Here is a 13,311-nt window from a genome sequence, read left to right as displayed (position 1 = left end):
TGGGCTAAACTACCTCAGATTCTCCACCTTGGCAATAATTTTATTATTGGTGATCAGTATAATTAACAGAACTGCTACAATCATAAACTAGCAACATAGAGGGAATTTTTGCATTCATATTTTACATGATAAGGATTTAATATCCTATGTTAAAATCTACTTTTGAATGAGATTATTCATCATCATTTAAATGCAATGCCATTGCTACTGAAAAACACAATTTGGATAATCATTCACTCATATAGGAGGTTATTGATTACTTTTTTAAAAACCAAAATTGTGCAGTTTATAAACATGATACATAAAGCTTTGACCTTCCTTTCTGAAACCTTTGGGTCCCAGGGCAATGATAAACCTCCTGAGTGTCAAATGCTCATTGCCAAATACAGATTGCCTCCACCAGCTGGGCTGTGAGCACTTTTCCAAGAGAACCAACACTTTGAGTCCTCAGCCAAGGGTAGAGCCAGTGGGCACTGTATAGCTGCAGCTGACGGCTTATGCACCAGGCTTTTGAAGATGACATTGAGGTGGATAGGCAAAAGTAATTCCAGCTGCTTCCATTAGAGAACAAGTGAAGACATGGAAAGGCCGGTTCCCAGACAGGAAGCAGAAAACTTCATGGAGAGCTGTAAATAAACCCAGTGGTCCTGTCCAGATCTTATGGTCAGAGTATGTGGAGTTATAGGAAGCAGACTCCAGGAAACCTCTGTTTCAGGCTTTTTGCTGTCATCCTTGGCCTTCACATCACCCTGGCATCAGACTGCCCAAGCTGTTCTATTTAGAAGATGCCTTGGACCTCCTTAGCCAATCTCGTCCTTCAGTTTCAGTTTGTAGCAGAACTGTTGCTTGTCCATTGGCCCTGGCCTGTATTTTCCTCATGTGTTGTCCTGGCCAGTTTCTGCCATCAGTAAAGTTCTTTTCATCGAGTCATAAATCTAACAGAGGGAACAAACACACAAAACAAAACCCACACAGTTTAAGTTCATGAATTTGTGTTGGATGGGAGTGAAGGGAAGGAAAGTTGATTCAAGTTTGGAAAACATTTAATTCAGTAGACATTTGTTGATTGACTTCTGTGTTTTGCCCTGTGCTATGAGCTAAGGAGGTTGCAGTGGTCCCTTCTTTCAGAAGTAATACTCTTGGGTTAAACAGTCTCTTTTTCCAAAGTAAAACTGACTTCTACTCTAGGGGAGACATTTCTGGACCTGCTGCTTAGTTGTTCTTGGGAGTGTAGAGTGGGGATGAAGGGGGGCATTGATGTCTTTCTTAGTGACTCATTTGATGATTACTCCATTGTTTAAAGGGCTGGATGTTACATAATCAACACTTTATCCCCTCCCCCAACTCTCCCTAGCAATCTGGGATTTTCCATCATTTTGTCAACCTTCCTGGAGGCATGTTGATTTTTCCACTAGATTTTTTTTGGGGGGCATGTCCCAGGGCAACCCAAACTCTCCACTGTCTAGAACTTCAGATTCCTGCTCACTGGCAGGGCCTGGGAGAGCAGCTGCTGTGAACTCCTCTGCGCTTCCAGCGTGGAGGCTGGACTCTAAGCAGTTTCCTGACAGCATCGCCCAAAGCAGACTAGAGGGAAAGCGCTGCCTACCCTTCTTTTTTGTAATGTCATTTCCATTCATTTTAACTGTTCAGAAGCCATGTATTTCTTCCTTTTTTCAGAGGTCACCAACTGTCGTCTTTTCCCTTACATGTTTCCATTTTATTCAGCCAATAACACATTATGCATGTCCGTGGAGTTTTTTGACTTGTTAAGGTTTAGAGGTGGCTGGTTAAGGAACTTCTTTGGCAACCATGCCTGGACCTCAGCCATTTTGTAAGTCAGTTTCACATGATACACTGAAGGTACAAGGTGAGGAAGTGGGCTTCTGGAGAGTACTGCAGTAAAGTGTATCACTGCCCGAAGGTCACGGGATGCCTAGAAGGAATTCTCAGGTCATTTCTTTGCTTATTAGCTTTTTGTGGGAAATTGTGCCTTAGGTGAATTCAGGGGATTTTAAACTTGAGCCATGTTTATATTGTCTGCTAGGATAAGCAGAATTGGACACAACAGAGATAAAGATAGATGTGGATATAGCAAAGGATGACACATCTGTGAATCTGTAGATTTTGATACCTCATTCTTCTTTACTACCTACATAAGTCAAATTTTATAGATATTACCTCCTATATGTACTTCAAATTTGGTTGCCTTCCTAGTTAAAGCTACCATCATCTCTCACCTCAACTAATACAAAAACTTTTTGACAAATCTACCCACATTTACTCATAGTTACCTCTTAAACAGAACACGTAAGGTGATCTTCCCTCCCCCCATTTTTTTGTTTAAATAATTTTATTATGGTAAAATAAATATAAACCATTTTTCAGTTCACAGTTATGTGGCATTAAATACATTCATAATGTACAACCACCACTAGCATCCATCTCCAGAACGCTTTTCATCTTGTAAAACTGAAACTTTGTTCCAATTAAACAACTCTCCCTTCCTCCAGGCCCCGGCAACTACCATTCTACTTTCCGTGTCTATGAATTTGACTGTGCTAACTTCCTCATATAATTTGTTTTGTTGTGACTGGCTTATTTCATTTAGCATAATGTGAAGGTTCATTCATATTATAATATATGTCAGAAGTTCCTTTTTTTTTTTAAGGCCGAGTAATATCGCATTGTATGTATATACTACATTTTTGCTTACCTATTCATCTGTTGATGGACACTTAGGTTGCCTCTGTATTTTATATATTGTGAATAATGCTGCTATGAACATAAGCTTACAAATATACTTTCGAGACCCTGCTTTTAACTCTTTGGGGTATATAGAGAACTCCTAAAACTCAATACCAACAACAAATGCAGACAACTCTGTTAACATATGAGCAAAATACTTGGATAGACATTCCTCCAAAGAAGATACACAAATGTCCAATAAGAACATGGAAAGATGCTCAACATCATTAATAATTAGGGAAGTACAAGTAAAAGCTACAGTGTGATACCACTTCACATCCATTAGGTTGGCTACTATCCAAAATTGTTCCCCACTCCCCAAAAAACAAAGCAACAAGTGTTGGCAAGGATGTGAACCTTGTGCACTGTTGGTGGGAATGTGACATCATGAAAGCATTCTGAGGATAACAGTAGGGCAGTTCTTTGAAAAATTAAAAATCGAATTACCGTAGGTGATCTTAAAACAAAATGTAGTCATGTCATTTCTCTGCATAAAACTCTCAATGACTTTCTGTTCTATTTAAGTTAAAATGATTTCTTTAATATACTCCTTGTTTACCTTTTCAACCTCATCTCACACAACTGTTCTCTTGTCACTGCTCCAGCTGTATTGATCTTTTAGATACTAAAACAGGCCAAGTTTCCCCTCCTCCCGCCATTTCGTGACCTTCATTTATGCCATTCCCTGAATCTAGGGTTATGGTCCTCTCACTTTTATGGTCATCAGGATCATCTGGATCCTGTGTTAAAAGCACAGATTTGTGGGATCCACATTCACCCCTGCCCCAGAAGTCCTGATTCAGGAGGGCTGTAGAGTGGGCCAGGGAATTTGCATTTCCAGCAATTTCCAGGTGATGCTGATGCAGCTGGCCTGGGGAACCACAGTTGGAGAATCATTGGTGTAGACAATTTTTCTTTTTAAAACTCTTGCGCAACCTTTAGATCCGAAGTCAAACATCTCTTTTCTAAGCGAAGTCTTCGCTGATTTCTCCAGACCAGTAGGAATTCCTGATAGATGTTAACATTTTATCTTATTGACATTTTTGAACATTTAATTTTAAGTGTACATAGTTTTTAATGACTATATCTTGCCAGAATCTGATCTCCAGCTCCACGAGGGTAGGAGTCATTTCTGTCTTGTTCACTGCTGTCTGTAATTCTTTGCACATAGCAAGTGGTAAATAATTATTTGTTGAATGAATTAATGTTGTTATTTCCTTTTCATAGGTAATTGGAAGTATGTCATAACATTAATGCTCTCCGTAAATGTGAAGGACGAATTAGTAGAGCTATGAAGAAAGAATAAACACATTTTATTTGTCAGGGATGTAGGACATTCTAGGCAAGAGTCAGGTTGTTCCCTCCTCCCCTCCCCCGCCCTGCACAGGGACTAACACACTGTGGAAAGCCCCCCAAATTTTACCTGCCTTGGTGAAGATGTTAGTACAGTTATTTCTCAGCTTACCTTCTTCAGACCATTCGTGCCCTATTATATTTTATGGTTGGCTAATTATTTATTCATTATTATATTGAGAGATAATTGACATATAATATTATACTAATTTTGCATATACAACATAATGCTTTGATATTTGTATACATTGCAGAATGACTCATTACCTATTTAGTTTTTATTATTCATATGATGTTTTTTCCTCACAGATATGGAATGTGCAGACGTCCCACTCTTAACCCCAAGTAGCAAGGAAATGATGTCTCAAGCATTGAAAGCTACTTTCAGTGGTTTCTCGAAAGAGCAGCAAAGACTGGGAATTCCAAAAGGTATGTTTTGTCCTCGGGAAAGAAAGGATAAGATCAGGCTTTGAGGTAGGGTTAGTTTTCTTACCTGTAGTGTGAGATAGATGTAATCACTGACCACCCTTCAGTCAGCAGTAACAGGTCACTGTGGATGTCTGTTAGAACAACCACTGACACGTGCTAATGCTTCTTCATTCCCCGGGACCGCCGCTGCCATCTTGGTCTGAGGGCAGTGGTTCTCAAACCTGTTTGCACATTACATTCAGGATCTTCAAAAAATTCTCCAGCCCAGACCATGTCCCACATCAGTTTAGTCACAATTGCTAGTAATATCAGTATCTTTGAAGCTTCTCAGGTGATTTCTAACTACATACAACTTAGAAAAAACACAGCTTTCGAGTCATTCTGGGCTGCTATTGGATGAACTTAGTAAGCTCCATTTCTTGGAATTTACTGATTGCTCTTTTTTTTTTTTTTTTTTTGCATGTACTTTGGTAAAATGTGTTTATTCTTGGGTGTTCTCATCTGAAAGGGTTTATTCAGGAATGTAAGGGGACTAGAGTTGTCAGAAAGGAGAAATGACTGGAGAACACTTAAGCCTTCACCAAGCAACATTTCCTGAATAGTTGAGAGGAGGAAGAACACTATGCTATTGAGTAAGAGTAATGCTGTCTTTAAACCAGCCCAGAGAATCTTCCAGCCCTGTCAGAACCAAGCCTTAGATGGATACCACGAATGTTTCTATACGCCTTTTCCCAAGTATACTAACTCTACCACAAACCTCCACCATCAGAAATGCCGAACATCCTTTTAGGATTACAAGGAAGGATAAAGTGAATTCTGACCAACATCTCATAAAGTCACCTGCTAGATTGAAGGGGGTAACCTTGAGAGCAGGTGTGATGTGGGCACCACAACCTGCCATCATCTGAGCTTTCTAACTGTCATGGCTAGTGCAGTTATGTTAAATCTCAGGCCATGCGCAAAGATCACGTAGTATTTCTTCTTTGGTGCTAGTCAGAAGAGAGCTGCTGTTATGTATATACTTTTCTAAATGTATAATACAGGAGCCTAGTAATGTTGTTATTAATAAGTTCTATTTGAATGACTATTACTAATTGCTGTGATGATTATCAACCATAATTAACTAAGATAAAAATAATTAAGAATAATGGTCTCCAGTAGATTATGCGAGTTAAGGGTAGGTAAGTGCAACTTCTAGAACACACTCGACTTTGTTATTATTGCTATTAAAGAAGTCATTTGTTCCTTATCCCAGGCTTTAAAAAAATGTCTAATGCAAATAAGGCAGTGAGAGAGGAGATTCATGAACTCTTTGTCCAAATGAAGGGTAGAGAATACTCATCTACTTTTTGGCTGATGGTAGTGATCTTCTAGTTGGCAAGATAGAGAAGGTGGGGAGGTCGAATGTGGGGAAGAGGAAGGTGCTCCATGATGTGCTTTTACAGCCTGGTGATTGCCAGTTCTGTAAATCAGAGCACATCCTCAGCTAAGTTGAGACCCTTCGGCGTCCTCCCTGAGGCTTGGGTATGAGTTTAGAGCCTGACCTACCAGATCTTGATTTGATCTCTTCCCTTAGACCCCCGGCAGTGGACAGAAACCCACGTTCGGGATTGGGTGATGTGGGCTGTGAATGAGTTCAGCCTGAAGGGTGTGGACTTCCAGAAGTTCTGTATGAACGGAGCCTCTCTCTGTGCACTGGGAAAAGACTGCTTTCTTGAGCTGGCCCCAGACTTCGTTGGGGACATCTTGTGGGAGCATCTCGAGATCCTGCAGAAAGGTAAATGTATGGGGATAGAGTGAGGCAGGAGCTGTGTGGGTTAGCTCCATGAGTGGGTAGGGGAATGTACCCAATGATAGGACGTCGATGCAATCATCTGTGGGTGTCCTTTCACAGCATACATGGTCTAATGGGACATACCAATGCAGTGCCTGACATATAACGGGTGGTCAATAAAAGTTAGTTTCCTTTTTCTTTCATGCATTGGAGGTTCAGATTTTAACCTCTAGCAAGATCGTATTCCTGAAGCTTCTTGGTATGCAAAATTCTGATCCCAGTCCTTATCTTAGATTCATGTACTATCAACAGTGCCCCCAGCCAGCTCCAAGATTTTTTTTTTTCTGGCAATTAATGCATACTCCCTTGATCCATGGCAATGTGGTACCTGGCCATTCCCACTAGAAAGCTTAGTTACTCAGAGCTTATTAATAAGACAGGCTTCTCAGCTCACTAGCTGGATTGGAATTGCAGTAGTGTAGTATACCTTTTTCATCTGGAGCAGAAACTGGGGTTATGTCAGGACGCTGTGTTGCAACCTTGTAATGACATGGCCTTCCCTACCAGCCTCTTCCAACCTTTTTGGACCAAGTGACTCATGTACCACAGTCCTGGCTGAGTATAGAAACAGCAGCAGGCGGCAAACTTGGGTGTTTTTGCGCTTATTTTTCTGAATTTCTTCTTAAAATAAATTGCAGTTACCAGCAGTCAGCAGTGCCCTCCAGCTGACTGTAAGCCTAGAAGCCCGTTGCCCTCTCTGACCCAGGCCCACCCTTTCTCTGTGGTCACCAGCTCCAACCCTTGGCGCAGACACTGGGGGCAGGGAGCAAAGCTCAGGATTAGCACTTTATTCCATATAATACCTTCCTTTGTTTAAGGATATTTTGCACTCTGCAGTGCTCAAGAGGGACCTAAATTAGATTTCTCTGGGCACAGAAGTGTTATCTTTCTTCCTTCTCTTCAGCTTCTGCTGGAAAATAAATAAATAAACACATTCAAGAACTAGGTGACTCTTGCTGTGGCTGCCCTGGCCAAGGACTGCGGGGCAGCTGCACAGCCTTCCCCAAACACTGACATGTCCTCCATGTAACTGCACAAACACCCACTCATACGTGTTGATCTGAGCTACCTGTTTACAGAGGGAAAAGATATGGCAGGTTCATAACAGGTCTGATGTGACCATTGGCTTATAAACACAGCCGTGGATCCTACCAGACCGTGCAACCCAAATATCTTCTGCGAATACACTGTTTCCCTCTATCATCATGGAGTGGCTGGGGGTTCCGGAGTGTCTAAGCCTGCTTCTTAACATAGTCATAATTAATATCTTTATTGCATCTTCTTATTTTCAGAGTGCTTTAAAATACATCTTCCCTTTGGATTGTCACAACAGCTCTGTGAGATAAAAGGGCCAAGTACTATGAGTGTCCCCATCTGTAAAGTGAAGATAGTCTAGATTATCGACTGATTTCCTAGGTCTTTTCAATTTCACTTCTTTCCCTGTGTACTTTGTATAATGATATGGACTCACAGGGGAGTTTCTGGTTCCCAAGACAGCTTTGGCTTACCTTCCTATAAGGGACAATTTAAGAGAATTTAGGCACGTGGGAAATGATTGAGTACCTTCGAAAACAAAGTCATGCCATCCCACCCATGTTCTTTTGAGAGAGGCAGTGAGGATCATCTCTCTTCAGATCCTTGAAGAGCTGAGCGAGATGTTTGTATTGAGGCTACAGCTCTCATTCTGTAATTAAACTAAAGCAACACAGCACGGAAAGAACATAGCTGTTTGGGGTGGGGTAGAAGGCCAAAGGTGCAGGGGGTGTTTCAATCTGATAAGCTCCTAAAGCAAAGTTTAATCATTTTATCTCAGCGGGGAACTGTTTTTCTGTACAGGCATAAACTTGTTTTCCCAGCAGCCTCTGCTCCCAAGAAGCTATCAGATACCTGAGGAAAAACCCAAACCAACATTCTCTCTTTGTCTGATTCTGACAGTGAAATGGAATCAAACTATTCCATACAATGGTCAGAGGCCAGACAATCTGATTCCAGGGCAACTGGAGGATCCACAAAGCTCACCTTAGTTCAGCGGCAGCCTTTCTAGTTACCTCCATCTGCATTCCTTTCTCATTCCTGGGGAAGTTGGCACCTGGTAGCAGTTTGGTTATGTTGCTCTTCTCTGTTTTTGCATGAGCCCTATCTTATTTCACCAATAGATAGTTACCTTACCAGTGTTCTGCTTCTTATCTGGTCCTGAACTTGAAATCTGAGGGCAATGGAAAAACCACATAACAAAAAACAGACGTGTGTTGGAAAAAATGGAGGCTATCAAATCTACCTGCCTAAAGATTATAATATATTTCTGAGTAGCTTTAGAGCTAATCAGTTTGAGCACTGGGGACTGATTCTGGTAACTGCCCAAGATGTCTTCTAGGCTTTGATGTTAATTATGGTCCACCCATGCATCAGGAGTGCAGAATGCATCCCCAGTCCATAGAGATTACTCACTGGCGCTCTTTCCAAGATATTAAATCCCATTTTGCAGCTACTGAAATAGTAAACTTAGCCATGCTTTTGTGATCTCATCTCTAGACAAGGCCCCAGTCAAAGTACACTCACAGAACAACGCAGTTAACAAACATGCAGATTTCTTAGAAGAGGGACTGAGATCATTATGGTCCTTGCATCCAAGACCAATTTAAGCCAAGCATTACTTGCATGTTGACCTCTCTGTTTCATTCCCTACCCTGTCTGTTGCAGAGGATGTGAAGCCTTATCAAGTTAATGGAGTCAACCCTACCTACCCAGAATCCCGTTATACCTCGGATTACTTCATCAGTAAGTTCACCTTCCACTGTTCTGTTCTTATCTTGTTCATCACTGTAATGGGAACTTAGGAAAGGATCCCTGTCCCAGTTGAGCTCAGGCTCCATCATGGTAATTCTAAGGAAAACAATATTTTCTTAAATGTAGACTATTTGTTATTTATTTTGTTTTTCCCACAAAGCACAAGGTTTCAACCTATTTACATATTTTACTAACCTGCGAGCTCTGTCCGATATCTTCAGCGTAAAAGTCACAGAGAAACTACATCCTGCTGCATAAGCTTTGATCTTGTGGGATCCTGTGTGCTGTAGAGGCCATAGAAGTTTGGGTTTGAGATCTGGTCATTGCCCCTGTTCTGTCCCTTTTACTATTGGATATGACAGCATTTCCTCTGAAATGCTTTCTGAAGAAGTGCCACGCTGCTTCAAATTCTACTATGGAATATTAAGCCTTCTCTCTTTGAGTATGTGACACTTAACCACACTGGAGAGGTGGCCAGAGGAAGAGCGTTAGTATAGGGCACTTCTTATCTGATGGTCTTGCTTCCAAAAAGACTTTAAAGCAGATTTGTTTTTGTTTTATCTTTTCACTCTATTATAGTTTTTATTGTAACTACAACAGTGATATTAGCTACTATGTAGCAAGAGTTTATTGTTTGCCAGAAATGTTACATATATATTCTCATTTGATTTTCATCACAATGCTCTGAGGAATATTGTAATCATACCGATCTTAGAAATGAGGAAATTAAGTCAGAAAAGGAGGTATCTTGTCAAGGGACGTAGCTGTTAAGTAGTGGAGCAAAGTTAAAAAAAAAACAGGCCCTTCTCACTTAAAATATTTTCCTTTTACTCTCAAGGTAGTCAGCTTGTTTCACATTGTGGAGCCATTGTAAATAGTGAAGAACTAATTGTTTTAGGTACAGATCTATCCTTTCTTCAATTGCACACACTCTCTGTTTTTAGGCTATGGTATCGAGCATGCTCAGTGTGTTCCTCCCTCGGAGTTCTCGGAGCCTAGCTTCATCACAGAGTCCTACCAGACGCTCCATCCCATCAGCTCAGAGGAGCTCCTCTCCCTCAAGTATGAGAATGACTACCCCTCAGTCATTCTCCGGGACCCTCTGCAGACAGACACCTTGCAGACTGACTACTTTGCCATCAAACAAGAAGTCGTGACACCAGACAACATGTGCATGGGGAGGACCAGTCGTGGTAGGTCAGATTTCTTCTCTAGAAACTCTTGGGTTTCCAGGAATTATGTATCTGTGAGTTTTTCAGGTCCCATTTTTTTTCTCTCACTACTGGCCCTGTATATTCCTGAGTTTCAGCCTTTTCATCTTAGAATGTATAGATATTAAAAACTTTCCATCAGGAAGTTGTAGTCAAGTCCATCAAGATGACAGACCATAAGTCCCTGGTGGAATTGAAATCTGGCAGGTTGACCAGTCAAATTTTGTACTTGGATAAAACATTTTACCAAATAAAAACTCTAGTTGAATGTGTTTGTTTTATTAAGGTATGCTTGATTTTTTTGAGAGGATTTTGCTTAAGGGGGACACAATCTAATAAAAATGATTCAGATGACTCTCCTGGAAAGCTCTTAGTTTCACACATGCCCTGATGTTCCCCAAGCCATTTTTGGGTCAGATCCTCCTGCCTTGCTTGGTATCTTAATGACATCTGTTGCTTAGTCCAGGCTCTCGAGCCTCCTGTGACTTCTTTGGTTTGGGAAGATACAAGAAGGGTTAACCAACAGTTTATTTGGAACCAGTCATCAGCAGTGTGGTGAAAGTGTGTGTTTAGTGAGAGGACCTAGGAAAGAGGTAGCCAGTGGCTTCTAAAAGAAGGTACTCTTGTTGACATGACTATTATGACAATGATAAAATATTCACTGACAGTGAAGTAAATGTTTCAAAATAGAGCTGGTTGATTTTGTAAATCAACAATGGTCAAATATACCCAAGTTTTAAGATCGGGACGTAAACACCCAGAGGGGCAGTCCACATACTAAAGTATTTAGATAGTTTTGCTTCTGAGAGAAATGCATTCCATCATAAGGAGGGATTTGTGTATCCAGAAAGCACTAGCTGATTTCTATGAAGTCTTAAAAGATGACTGTTGCAGTGGATAAATTGGAAAGAATTACAAACAAGAAGGGGAACAGGAGAAAACCCATCCAGGGGCTCAGAGGGCTTTGCTCATGGAAATCAGGCGTGGCCGGCCTCCTAGTGATTTCTGCTTGGTGATCACCCTGTTACTTACTCTGAGGCTCTTGGAGGGGAGCCCAAAGTCATCTTTACTTTGAAGAGTCACCCATAGGCATCATGGGCTGTATACCTTATCATCTTCTTTGAGTGTTCAGGTTCACTCTTCCTCCCAGAAGGCCTCTGGACAACCAGCGGGCCCTGCATAGGGAAAGTCCCTAGCAAAATCAGAACCTGTAATCTTTTTGCTTCTTGCCCCAGGGTGTTTGTGTTGCAAACTGAAGGGGATGGGTGGGATCAGTTTGCCTTCCCCTTTCTGATTCTTTTTTATTTATTTTTGGATGTGTGTCTATTTACATACACAAGTGTGTATGTGTATCTTTTTTTCTCAGGCGGGGCAGAGCATTAGAACAACTTTCTCTCTCATGGGGCTTTCTGATCATCTGTGTGATGAGGCTGAGCCTGAGGGTTTGGGCCTCAGCCATGTTGTAACTTTGGGTAGATTTGCTGTCACATGTTTTTAAATTGCATCTGGCTTTGCATTTGTGTAATTGTTCCTTCTCCTTCTCCTTCTCTTGGTTCTTGGTCTTAGTTCTCACCACCTCTTCAACCCTAAATTAGTAACTGTGGAGCAGATAGTGACCCGTACAAAGGGACATGAGTTGTTTCTCTCTGGGCTCATTCTCCTACTCTCACACCAAGCTTCAGACCACACAAACTTGAAGGTCAGGCTGTCCTGTCACCACTGCTGTTTGCATTCAGAAGTGCTACAAACAGGACATGTCTTAAGGGCTGATCGGCTCTGACGTGGTATGATTGGTCTAGAATGAAAGCATTACTGTTAGCTGACTAATAGTAATAATAATAATAATAATAATAATAGTGTTCATATACTTTATTATAGTACACAGAGTGCTTCTCTGTCCCACCTACTTGGACTCTGAGAACTGCTTAGTGCTCATCTGTTCAGGCAGTTGCTGGGGGGCTTCCCCATGCGCTGTTCGAGTGCTCTGAGGTCTGCTTGGTGGAGTCAGATAGCTTTAGAAGGACTTTGCTGAGACACTTCCCAGGAAAGCTGGACAGGGGACAGCTTAGTGCGTACATGCTTCCCTGCATGAGCCCAGTAGCACAACCGAATGTCTAATCCAGTTGGGTTTGACCCATTTTTGGAGAAAATGCCCGTAAATGAAGGTTCCCAGCTCCAGGATTGTGAAATAGAGGTAAAACGAAAGCAGCTTACTGCTGTAGACCACAGCTCCCAACGGAGTTGCATTTGGCTCATGTTTGAGAAGCTGCCATAGGGTGGTTATGCCCAGGTTAGTGCCCTTGCTCTTTGGGACACCTTGGAAGCACGGTGGTCTGCTTGTGGAAATTCCAGTCTCGGTGCCCTCCAAACATAAAAGTGGCTGATAGAGATAGAATCATTTCAGAGAGACTTTAGTGCAAATGTTGCCTAAATATCGTTGACTCGGTGGAGTATTCTTCATGAAAACATAAATTCTCTTTCTTAGGCTTCTGGTGTGTTTGTCCCACAGAGAAATTGAATGACCATCAAGATGGGTCGCGGTGTGAGCGAATACCTTTTAAGTAGCTGCCACAAAATGTCTTGTTGTGTTAAAAAGTGGCTATTGCATTCTGGCTGTTTTCTGGAGTTTTGTAATGTGAATTTCTGGAAGGGACAATTCCTTCACTTTTTAAATAATAATCAAGAGTTGCGAATGTGGCAGTGGACTGGGTAGGCAGGGCTGATAACTCTATGAAGCTCTTCAGTTTGCCTTCTGGACATAACCCTTCTTTGAATGGACTTTTGGAGGAAGGACTAAGAAGAAGCAGATAAATAACTACCTTTCTGTTATAAGCAGTATTGGAGGAATAAGGGGTTCAGGAAATCTACAACAGCAGATTATACAAAAATCACATATTTAACTAAATACCTTTTATCTGAGATTTTTAAAAATTTGAGAGCAACATGTCTTCC

The 13,311-nt window shown here is 41.4% G+C and overlaps 1 protein-coding gene across 3 annotated transcripts in view; it reads left to right on the top strand.

The window, feature by feature from the left end:
- Positions 1–13,311, top strand: part of ETS1 (ETS proto-oncogene 1, transcription factor) — a 120,167-nt gene that overhangs the window by 83,706 nt on the left and 23,150 nt on the right. For all 3 annotated transcript variants that reach the window (XM_016139143.2, XM_036221696.1, XM_016139145.2), the window contains 4 exons: positions 4,408–4,527; positions 6,104–6,304; positions 9,062–9,139; positions 10,093–10,341. In XM_016139143.2, coding sequence (XP_015994629.1) covers positions 4,408–4,527; positions 6,104–6,304; positions 9,062–9,139; positions 10,093–10,341 — 648 coding nt within the window. The remainder of the gene's footprint in view (positions 1–4,407; positions 4,528–6,103; positions 6,305–9,061; positions 9,140–10,092; positions 10,342–13,311) is intronic.

The sequence above is a fragment of the Rousettus aegyptiacus genome, unplaced genomic scaffold (genome assembly GCF_014176215.1).
Source record: "Rousettus aegyptiacus isolate mRouAeg1 unplaced genomic scaffold, mRouAeg1.p scaffold_m13_p_5, whole genome shotgun sequence".
In the NCBI taxonomy this organism is placed as follows: Eukaryota; Metazoa; Chordata; class Mammalia; order Chiroptera; family Pteropodidae; genus Rousettus; species Rousettus aegyptiacus.
The sequence above is the reverse complement of the archived record's forward strand: the minus strand, read 5'-3'. Positions and strand labels throughout refer to the sequence as shown.